The following is a 12415-nucleotide window of genomic DNA, read 5'->3' as shown; positions in this document are numbered from 1 at the left end:
TCATATACAAGAGGACTGAAATCAGATGCTCATCACCACAGCAAAACCCATCATGGAGGTACATCATACAACACCAGCCCTGGGGTAACAAACACAAACAGACCCTTGGTCCTTGCTATCCAACCAGTCTAAGCAATCAGTGAGCCATAGGCTCAGTGCAAAACTCCCAACTCACAAAGAAAGTAAGGAGGAAAGCATCAGAAGAGGACACCCAGTATTGATCTCTGGCCTGTAGATGAACATGTGAAGACATGTATACACACCATTATGAAAGAACACATACACATAATCTCACACATTCACTTACATACATTACACATGCGCGCACACACACACACAATTTTAAGTGTTTAAGTGATAATATAAAGTATTAATTTCATGTCCAATTTCACAAATATCTCTAAAGACAGAGAGAATAACCAGAACCTTCAGTGGAGAGAAGTCCACATGTAATATGTCTGATATCTCTAAAAACAGGAACCCAAGTGGGTAGGACAGAGGCTTGGCTCTATTTAGTTATTGAGAATCTGTGGATAATTATAGACTTGGAAATTGCCTGCATGCCCAGGACAGCCAGGACTGAAAAGAGGACCCAAATAAATGGATAGCAGATGTGGATCCATAGAGAAAATGAAGTGCAGGGGAAATAAGTAGTTGCTCCATGTGTCCTTATGTTGATGTTCTTCTTAAAAATCATCCTCTTGGTGGTGGTTTATGCCTTTAATCCCAAAACTTGGGAAGCAGAGGCAGGCCAGCCTGGTCTACAGAGTGAGTTCCAGGACAGCCAGAGCTACACAGAGAAACCCTATCTCGGAAAAAAAAAATCAACACATCTAGGACAGACATAAATTATATTAACTCATAACTATGAATATCCTGAAGTAGTTCAAAGGCACAGCAAGGCTCTTGTCACTATGTAAAGGGTAAAATAGGTTTTTGTTAACAATGGCCTATAGCTAAGAGAGCTGACTGAAGCTAAAATCAATCTGTATTAAAATCTAGTCTCCAACACTGGTCACATGAGCTTAAACTTAACCTAGACATATTTTCCCTCTAAGCTTAGTATCCCCATCAACTGGTACTGAAACAGTCTGAAAGTGATCTATGAGGATTCAGAAAAGCTGCCTTAAATGTATTGTTTCGATTCTAAAAAAATATTCAAAAATGACATCTCTCATCAATAAGGATAATACTCTAAAATACAATGCATAAATCTTCTATCTAGCCATTTAAAAACTAATTGGAATGTAGCCCAGAATGGGCTCAATTTTAATGGGTAGCCAAGGAATGACCTTGGACATCTGATCCTTCAGCTGCCACCCCTATAGTTTTGAGATTACAGGTACACACCTCTATACTCCATAAATGCTCTGATGGGGATCAAACCCAGGACGTTAAGTATGCTAGGCATAAGTTCCACCCACTGAGCTACACCATGCATCCCCATTTTGTTTAACAAATTGTGTATACTCCACAGTCTGTTACAAATTAATTTATAATTCCAGCCCCTTATTTTTAGTACTTTTTTTCATGTACTAAAATTTCATGTACTAAGCATGAGAGATAATTAATTATTTTTATTCCTGTGTAAGAACTACAGATATGTATGGTTTTGATAGTGCTTCGGCAAAAGTTTACATCATGCTAATTTCAAATAAAAGTCATTAACACTTAATCATCTTAAGCTTATCATTTATTTAATTTGGAACATTCAAACCATGTTTAAGATACATGGCAAAATATTCAGATTATTAATGTTAGTCATGGTCACATTACTGTGCACCAATATACTAGAGTTTCTTCTTTCTCACCAAATGTCAAATCTATTGAGCCAACTCGTCTCATGTCCCCAGCCCTCCTACTCTCCCCAGTGTCTCTAATCACTAACCAACACAAAATTTGTCTGAGATTTCACATTCTCCCTTTGCTTGGGGTCATGTACTATTTGTTTTTTCTGCTTTATTTGGTCGGTTGGTGTTTTGCCCTGGCTTGCTTCGCTGAAAGAAATGTCCTCCTGGTTCATCTTCATTCCTAAAACTGAAAATGATAGAATTCCATGACTATTATTGCTGAACAGTTCTATGTGATGTGGGTTCATCCCATTTTCTTATCTACTATCTGTGGATGGGCTTTTATTTAGGTTGTGTCTGAATCTTGGCTACTGTGAACAGCCCTGCAATAAACATGGAGATACAGATGTCCTTCAACTTACACATTTTATTTCATTTAGATGGATGCACACTAGTAATAGTGCTAGACCATATGGTACTGTTGAGTCTTGAGTCTCCAGTACTATTTGATGTAATGGGTATACAAATCTACATTCTTATCAACAGTAAGTGAGTATTTCTCTTTTTCCCTTTCCTTGCTTGCTTTTTTTCTCTTTGACTTTTGTTTTCAGGCTGAGACTGGTCATGTTAGCTGTGGCAAAGGGAAATTTAAATTGCAGTGTTCATTGATATTTGCTTGGTTGTTTTCAATAGGAACTAACCATCTTAAGAATGTACATGTACATGTGTGTAGGTTCATGAGTGTGCAGGTTGACATGTGTGCACCTGCATGTGGAGGCCAGAGGACAGCTTTGGGTACCCTTTCTTAAAGACTGCCAATCTTGTTTTTGGAGACAAGATTTCTCCCTTTCATGGAGTTTGGCAAGCAGGCTAGGCAGGCTTGGCAGTGAGTTCTAGGAATTTTTCCCCCACCTCTGGCTCCCCAATGCTAGAGTTAGAAACATACTTTGCCACGTTCAAGTGTGTGTATGTGTGTGTGTGTACATATACATGTATATTTATGTGTATATATGTATTGTTTTGCTTGCTTTATTCTACCTTGTGTGTTTCTAAATGTTTTTTATGTGTGTAGAATATATTCCTGTATATGGAGTGTAGAAGCCAAAGAAGAATATTAGCTGTCCTGTTTTGTTTCTCTTCACCTTATTCATTTGAAGTAGAATCTCTCACTGAACCTGGACCTGGAGCTAAGCTGGAAGCCAGCAAACCCCAGAGTTCCACCTGGTTTTACCCCACCTCTGCTTGGTTTTCAGATGCACACAGCCATGCATAACATTTTGTGTGGATTCTGGAGTTTGAATGTTGGCCTTTGTAATGGCACAAGAACTACTCTCACTCTGTCAGCTATCTAACTAGCCAATGTATGGCTTAACCACAAAGGTGGGTGCTGGCAATCAAACACAGGTCCTTATGCTTTTAAGATTAGGACTTACTGAGCTATTTCTGCCAGTGTGTTTTACACAGTTGTTGGCTGTTTGTATATTTTTATTGTGTAAATCTCTCATTGGATTTTTTTGTGGGTTATTCAGGTATATTGGGGTTTTCTGGTATGTGCTTAATACAGACTTGTTGTATAAGTCTCAGAAGGATATGTCATCAATTCCATACCTAAGAATCTGAGTTACTAAAGCAAACCATGGTCATTACATTATTCATTCAGTAAACAGATGTCCACCATGGGTAGGCACCACAGTCAGTAGGAGAATTCACTCATTACTTAGAACACAGGTGAGCAAACATCCAATGGCAATGGATAACTAACCAACATATAAGACTGTACAAGACTCAGGGTCCCTGTCAAAAGCATTCAACTCTGCTTTTTTGTAGCATGAAGGGATCATAGACAATGCAAAATAATGTTACTATTACTTTCTTACAAAACACAATTTAAACACAGTGAAAGAATCCCAGTTGCTCACTTCAAAACTTCTTCTAGTGTTACAATAACCCAAACTGTGTGACACTGACATATGGGTAGGCACACATGTAAAGAGACTCCAATTGAGAGTCCAGAATGTGGACATCCATCGGCAGCACATCGGTAATGTGCTGAGGTTCCCTCTCATACCACACACAGATACCAATTTGAAATAAATCAAAGATCTAAATAAAAATCTAAAACTATAAAATTTCTTCAAAGAAAATAGAGATATAAGTATTTTTGAGTTTATCTAGAATAGGCCATAGTTTTTAAATCAGCCAAGTAAAGGAGAAGCAACCAAGGAGGGAAAGGGTGGACTTAATAATAATAATAATAATAATAATAATAATAATAATAATAATAAAACATTTTGCCTCTAAAGAAACAGGAAAATTTAGAGGCAGCTCACAGAATGAGAGAAAATATTTGCAAATCAAATAAGTCCCTATGGCAGCCAGAATACATAATGAACTTTTATAATTCAATAATAAAAAGATGGTTAATACAATTGCATAATGAGAAAGGGATTTAAACAGCTGTTTATTCTCTAGAAAGACATGGAACGCTACTACATGGATCTATATATACAGACACATCCTATTACTATCTGTCAGTGAAACAAACATGACATATGTTTTTGAAATTGTTAAGGTGCCTAGAATCAAGAAGATATAAGCCACGCGGCTGCCACCATTGGAAACTAGCAGAGCCAGAGTGGAGGGAATTGGCAGCTGCTCAGAAATTTAAACACAGGGTTGCTACATGATTAAGCAATTTTAACTCTAATTACACAGCCAAGAGAGAGACAATATGTGTATGCAAAGATGTGTGGAATGGTGTGAACAAAAACTATATCTGTGAAATCCAACAGTTAAAATGACATGAATATCCATGTAAATGACACAGAGATAAACAACACACTGGATAGTCATACAGTAAAATATAATTTGGCAATCAAAATGAATTTCAGATGCAATCTGCAATGTGATTGATTCTACAAATGATACTAATTGGGAGCACACAGACCACATGGGGCATTAGCTCACTTGAGCGAAACTAAATACCTATATGCTTTGAAAGGATGTATATAACACTTCAGGACATGGAGATTGTTAGAAGAAAATAGGCAATGAAGGAAAGGTGGTAAGAATTTATACGGAGGAGAGAGAAAGGGAAGGATAAGAGAATCTCGTGTCTAGATTTGGCTTGAAGGATGAATATTAGATGAGGCAGGCACCAACCTTACTTGAGATTAGCATAATAAGCACTACACCATCAGTTGGAAAGCAGAGATCTCAGTCTGAAGACAGATTATGTAAAGGGTAGGAATAATGAGTTCATACCTTTGCCTCAGAGAATGACTTAGATGGGTTGGGGGATTGGACAAGATCTTGAAATACAATGCTAGGTTATATTGAAAGGTGAATTAATGAGAGATAATTCACTCCTGAGTATTGCTGTTTTTCAATCATGTGACATTTGAATGTGCATTTGTAGCAGTCATTTTGGCTAAAAGGTTAATATCAGTATGATGTCTGAGAGCCTGCATGCAGAGAGATTCTGAGGATTCACATGGAAAAAGGGAAGAACGAAGTGGCCATGTAGAGGACAAAAGGCAATCTAATTCATAGAACTGGACTTCACACAACTTTGAAATTTGAAATAAGGAAGGAGAAGGAGAATTCTGCTTCTTAATAACAGCACCTTTACCTTTGCAAAATGCACAGCAGGGGTTAGACAGAGCTTCCCTAGGACTCCCAGCAGATCACAACTATGCCCTTCTGTTCATGTTGTCTTGCTGCATCCCAAATTGTTTTTAATCAATTTAAGAGACTAAAGTTCATATAAGAACAAAGTGGAGAAGATACATCGGATCATATGTCTAACGCAAGTACTAAAGTCATGGGGGCTCAAGGAGATATTGAATACATAATAATTACTATCCTTATTTCATAATAATTATTTATACTGCATCTCAGTTCCATAAAGCAGGTAGACCTGGTTATTGGCTATAGCAACCAATATACATGAGGAATCTGTTTTTGTAGAGAATAAGGGAGCTTGAAGACTAAGCAAAATGTTAGCGGCAAAAATGAAATGGTCTCTTATCTTGTAAGTCTTAAGTTTGCTTGAAATCTATTGGACCTGGGCATATTTTGAAATGAAAAGACATGGGTTCCTGTAAGACTCATCCTAAACTTCCTGTCTCTAAAGGTTCCCATGCATGTGTACCTTATTGGGCTGTTGGCAGCATCTGGGTCTTTGGCATGTACTCTCCCAACCACAGTGCCAGCAGCTGCATTTTCTTGAACTTCATGGATATAACTTGGGGCCAAGAACATGGGAGGCTCATCAGCATCTTCTACTGAAATCTTGACGGTCACAGTGTCCTTGAAAGGTCCATTGCTGATGAACTTCGGATCAATGTGAACATTGGCGGCCTCTATCTTCAAGCTATATGCTCTTTTGGTTTCAAAATCTACAGGCTGTAAGAATGAAAAGAAGATTGGCAACTAGTTCCTTGAAGAAGAAGAATGGGAGATAAAAACATGATTGGTACACAGAATGAAGCAAAGTTTCTCAAAGAGAGAAAATTTATGCCTATTCAATATCTAATAATGTAAGCCACATGGTCAAGAAACTAGAACAAAAAGTTGTTGAAGTGTGAGGTAAATAGGAACATTGCAAGCACAGAAGTACCACTCCACATAAACCCAACCACATTCTCTATAGCCATTGAGATAGAGTAGGCATCCATTTGGTGCCTACTCTGTGAAGTGCCACAAATCTAATAATAACTTAACTGCTCCATACTGCCTGTTTCATACACACACAATGTTCTCGCTTCGTCGTACTGACGGCTTCATTTCTTTTGTTTAGTTTTGACTAGATTGTGTTTTCCAAAGACAATGATCTTACCAGCACATTCATAGGATTATGTATTAGAGTTTATAGACAGGTTTGGGCAGGTGGAGCTCTTAAATAATACTGAAAGACTTTCTCCCTTTTTCTATTTGTATAGGTGTGCACATGTCTTTCAGGCTGACAAGGAGAATCTTTCTCAATCTTTCCTCACCTTATACGTGGGCATGAACGTAGGACCTCTCAATTGAACTCAGGGCTCATGAATACTCTACTAGCAGTCTAGCTACCCAGCCTGCCCCTCCAAGGGTTCCATGTCTCTACATTCATAGTAGTAAATTGCAGGAATATCGCTCCACCAACCTATATTTTTATAGGTTCAGGCATCTGGAAGCCTGTCTTCGTGTATACTGTTTATACATCAAGTGCTGTAACCACTGAGAAATCTCTCCAGTCCTACATACTTATTGGCATAATTTTACCTTTTCCAAATCTTTGAATCTTAGACATTTCAGAATAATTCTAATATTTTAATATATTTTTGTGCCTCCCTGTCCTCCTTTTAATAGATGTTTACAGCTTTCTAGCTGAAATGGAATGCCATAGTTCTGATCTGTGTGCATTCATTATGAGGTTTTCTTCTCTTAGTGTTAAATAATTGACAGTAGATATGACCTTTCCTTTGGTCAAAGCACATATATGACAAAATGGTCCATTTATAGAATAACAAGTATAAGCAGAACATATTTTTATACAAGAAAAACAACTCAGAGCCTGCATTTGAATAGACACAATCATAGGACTGTTGATTGAAAGTCCTCCTTATTTCTGAATAAACAATACAGAGAGTTAGGAAAGGGTGACAAGCAAAACTGTATTAAGCCCAAGGCCTAAGAATCAACTTCCAAAGCAATATTCCAATGATGCAGACCTAACAAATATTTGGAATAAGCTTGATCTTTTAAGGTACTTCCTGCGCAGCTGTCATTTACCTAGCAAATACTTATTTTGAATAGATATACAATCACAGGCTTAGAACTGACCTAGTTCTGTACTGCTCCAGACTCAAGATTGTCATCATTTCAAAAAGCTTAAGCACATTCAGCATCCTTGATTCTGACCTCCCATCTTCCTCTCCCTACAATCAAGGACCACTTGTTTTTGTTGCTAACAAATCTATTCTCTAATTCTCCATTATTCTATCTTCCCAGGTGGAACCTACCAGCTCCTAGGTTCTTAGATGTATTGCTGAGAAACAAAAAAAAAAAAAAAGAATTTATAGATTAGCAATACAAAGCTCTTGCAATTTCTCAGAAATCTCTGTAAAGTCTAAACAGAATCACACATTGGAACCTGATAATTCTGAGACCAGGGTAAATTGTAATTAGATCAGCCTACTATTGCTAGTGCAAAACCCTTTGAACTCGATGGACTCCTAAGGACACAGATGCATCCTACTAGATATAGTTCCCACTAAAAAGCTCTGCTTATGTTGAGTAGCACGGTTATGCTGCAGTCTAACTAGTTGGCTTTATCCAGATCTTTCTACACTATAAGCTCCAGGTATTTGCAATGGGTTGTCTGGAATATCTTTCCCCACAATGGTGAGACCCTATTAAGTACCCTGGAAGTTAGTCCAGCCTTGTTGTTTTGAGAACCCCTGCTCAATTGCACCAACCAGCTGTGTGTGGTCTCATAGCTCCCTTTCATTGCTAATGGTGGCGCATCTCCAAAGGATCCACTGAGCCTTGTTGATCTTTGCTTCCCTATAACCAGGAAGGACTGCCTCATGTAGTAAGAGGCATCAATCATTTTATTGAATGAGCAGCGGGGGTAATGCTTCGGTAACATTTAAGCATTTACTTACAATAAATTCCCTTTCTCCTTCCAAACAGGATTTGAGGTAGTCCCCCATGTGGACATTTATATCCATGTTATGAATAGTTGAAATAAAACTAAATGAGGCGACACACTGCATAAGCCATAAAAATCTTAATGCCCACCACAGCTTACTAATCCTCACCTCTGAAAATTCTCCCTTAGGGATTCATTCTACAGAAAATGCAAACAAACAGCATTGAAAATGCACAATATTTGTTAGCTATAATAGAATGTTATATCTAATCTGGGAAAATGTACATATAGAATAGAAAATCCAACTGTGAGATTTTATTAAGGAAATTGTGGTCCATCGATAGGATGGGTTGTAGTGTAGTCATTAAAAATGATTATGTGTGTTATATAACAGCATGTAAAGTGTTTATGTAGCGACATTAAGTTTACAAATCACATCACCCTAAGACTGGAAGCATACAAAATATATATCTACATCTATGTGTACAAATTCACAGATAAAATAAAATAAAATAAAATCAACATTTGATTAAAACAAGGAATGTTTCAAATGTCATCTATTACTGTTCTCAGAGTACCTCACAAGTTTATTTGGTTTCAAAGAACAGCTTACATGCTATGTGGATAATGGATGGAATTTCTACCTGGCCAATGATACAATACCATAATGGACAGATGGTTGGAGTTTTCTTCCTGACAGATGTCAAGCCGCCTAGAGTTAATCTGTATTTTAAATTGTTCTGTACAGAACTGCACAGAGACCGTTAAATACTCAGAACACAGGCTTTTCTTCTTTGACATGAATCTCTGAACCTGGGTCAGAAGTCGACAAACATTATTTTGAAAAGTATTTTTTTTGAAAAGTATTTTTAAAAAGGAATCTATCAAGTCTGTCAGGTACCTAAGAATGACTTTTCCATGTGGTCTTTTACTTCAGTCCTATTGACTGTATTGGCTGTATAGGTTCTATGGATAGTATGGGTGGTTAAGATATTACTTAAAATCTATCTCCTTTTTTCCAAACATCACTCCCCAAATCCTCAATGTCCCTGACATCTTCTTCCATACTCTTGTGCCCTTTTTCAGCTTTTGAAATCTCCTTATTTTTTCCCCCAACAACAGTTTGTCAATGTGTTTCTTTTCTAAGGAGCAAATTCCGTGCCGTCTCTTCATAATACCCTGTTCTCCCTAAAACCAGTCTTTCCCAAGCCAGAATTGGGGCACTCTCTTCTCCTTGTCAATCTAGGAGTTTAGGTGTCAGGATTAACTCAGGCTATATTCCTCTCAGAAGCCACACCGGGCCCAGGCAGGTGCTCTCACAGATTTTGCCATCAGTGCATTTTCAACTGGAAACTGATTATGCTCCCAGTCATCCCAGAGGTATTTGGCAAAAATTAAAACAATATTTTAATCATTATCATAACAGTGGATTGAGGAGAAGCATATGAACCTATACATGATGAAGGTTCAAGAATTGTAAAATGTTTTATGGTTTTTGGAATATTCCTCTATGACCAAGATTATTCAAGCCTGAAGAATCAATAAAGTCAAGGCTGAGGAAACTGTTCCCATCATAACTGACATTTTACTAAACTTTCCTAGTAACTTGTGATTCCCTATGGTATGCCCTCTCTTACCTTACAGATTCCCAGCTTTTACCAAAGCCTGCTTGACAAATGGTTACAACTGATTAGCCCAGAAGAAAATAAACAACTGAATTAAGATGAAAATGAAAATGTTATATTAAAGAAAATTTTTAAAATACAAAAATATACCTACGGGATCTTTTAATGTGCCTTTATATCATTAAATCGTATGTAATGCCTTCTTCCATAAGACATCTCAACATTTTCAGTCTACTAATTTCACGTTAATTTCATTTTCCTGTTGGGCATTTGGAACTTTGTGGTACAAGTTGAGACAAACCTTCCCTTCCAAATTAAATAACAGCCTACATTGTTTTAAATTTAAATGTCATTGCTTTGTAAAAGCTTATCCCTGCTGCCTGTAATAAACAGTGAATTGGGGAAAGTGCACAGATTAATCATATGCAGAGAGCTCATTTGCCATGTATGAGTTTCACGAGGGTGATTTAACTGTTTCCAGATTTTAGAACCGTATGTGTTTATGCCTTGAATACACTGGAAACAGGTTACAACCTTCGCCTAGCCAACTATCCAATTACTTGAGCAGTAAACGATGGGAGGCAGGAATCGCTGCTGTCAACGTTCATGGGTCAATGTCATGCAGGAGGGATAGTAATATAATTAATGAAGAAAGTTGACAGCTACACACAATTCACAGAGCTACTTTCCAAAAGAGACACCAGAAAGAACAGCTCTCCATCCTCCTGTGGCTGATAATTAGACATCTTTGGTCATGAAACATAGTAAGCAGTAGAGACTTTTGCAAGTATCTGATCTTTACCTCAATTTCCACCTGAGATGTTATTTATTTTTTTCTCTGTATGGTCACCTACGTTTTCTTTGTTCTATGGCTTCTAAGTGTTTCACACACCCCTAATATGTTTTGCATTACAGTGAAAGATCAGCCACACATGCTCCCCTACTGAAAAATACCCTCCCCAGGGTCACCTTCTCCTCTCCAGGTACTCGCTCCATTATTGATTCTTCATTTTAAATTTTTTCTCATTGTTACAATCCGATCTTTTCTATCAAACCAAGATGCTTAATATTCATACTATAAAACCAAGTAGAAAACGAATGATTAAAACCAAGGTAATCCCCTCAACCAATTCACATTTAACGCTCCATACTCTGTGATGATGGAGAGGTGTTGATTTCTCAAGTGGTAAATCAGAAGGGAAGAGCTTTAGAATGTACTGTAATTGTTTCTTCACTTTAAAGGGAGGATTCTCTGACTTTCTGGCTCAGTTGCTTCCAAAATGTCTTAAGAGAGACATCGTTTCCAATAGCATCTATATTTGAATTCCACATGTATCTATGTGACTGTGACTGAGTCTCAATGACAAAATTAAGTTGAGGAATTATTGATCATTGGAACTATCTATTTATTTCATGACTTTCTCATGTTAAAAAAATGAATGAGTGGTAGGTTATTCCTGCTCCACAGTCATTACACAGTAAATATGAGATTGACTTATTTAAAACTAAACAAAAGGAAGCAATCTACTCTTCTGTATAATTAATTCATGCAGGGATATGTTTCATTTCTAAAGAGAGTTTAAATTAATAAGGAAGTAGAATCTTTATTGTTACTTCAAGTTCAGATTTGAAAAAACAGTAAAATGGAGATTAGTTAAAATTTTACAAAACATCCCACAGTGCTGTGAACTATCAATGTTTGAAATAAGACCACTATATATTCTGTATTACCTGACTTAGTCTGACAGACCTCAATGAAAGTAAAGTTGGTTTTCTCAAACTCAGGTTTATGAATTTGTTGTTTCTCCCACCAGATCATTTTGACAAAATACAGAAGAACAAGCTAGAAACTTCAGGAAGGTATAATCTGCTCTTTGGACAGCACTTTCTGCAGCATCAATATGAAAAAGACTTCTCTCATATCCTCAGAGGTCAAGCCTTAGTCACAAATTGATAAAGTCCTCCCTCTGTTTTTCATAGACACATTTCTTAGCCATTAGTCCACTATCTTCCTTAGGTTGCCTGGACAACACAGACCTTATGACTGACATGTCTGATTTCTCTAACCTACCTTTTTCAGCTTCACCACACCATCCTGTGTTTCATAGTCTGTTGTGATTTCAAACAGTTCTATGCCGTCTCCATCAACGATATTGTATGTGACTAAGCCATTTTCTCCAATGTCTGGGTCTTTAGCCTTCACCCTTCCTACTTCCTCCCCCGGGACAGCTGCTTCTGATACAGACATCTGGTACACGCCTGAAAGAAGAAGACATCTACTTTTATTTTCCTTTTTATTTGGCAGCTGTAAGACTTCAGATTTCATTGAATACCAGTAAATATCTCAAAGGGTTTAAAATTGA

General features: G+C 37.3%; 1 protein-coding gene across 3 annotated transcripts in view; it reads right to left on the bottom strand.

The window, feature by feature from the left end:
• Positions 1-12415, bottom strand: part of Cdh11 (cadherin 11) — a 158161-nt gene that overhangs the window by 23189 nt on the left and 122557 nt on the right. For all 3 annotated transcript variants that reach the window (XM_029480445.2, XM_085843673.1, XM_085843674.1), the window contains 2 exons: positions 12124-12311; positions 5944-6197 (listed from right to left, as the gene is read on the bottom strand). In XM_029480445.2, the coding sequence (XP_029336305.2) occupies positions 5944-6197; positions 12124-12311 (442 nt within the window). The remainder of the gene's footprint in view (positions 1-5943; positions 6198-12123; positions 12312-12415) is intronic.

Source organism: Mus caroli, unplaced genomic scaffold (assembly GCF_978045245.1).
Source record: "Mus caroli unplaced genomic scaffold, Mus_caroli_1 scaffold_10, whole genome shotgun sequence".
Lineage (NCBI taxonomy): Eukaryota > Metazoa > Chordata > Mammalia > Rodentia > Muridae > Mus > Mus caroli.
The sequence above is the reverse complement of the archived record's forward strand: the minus strand, read 5'-3'. Positions and strand labels throughout refer to the sequence as shown.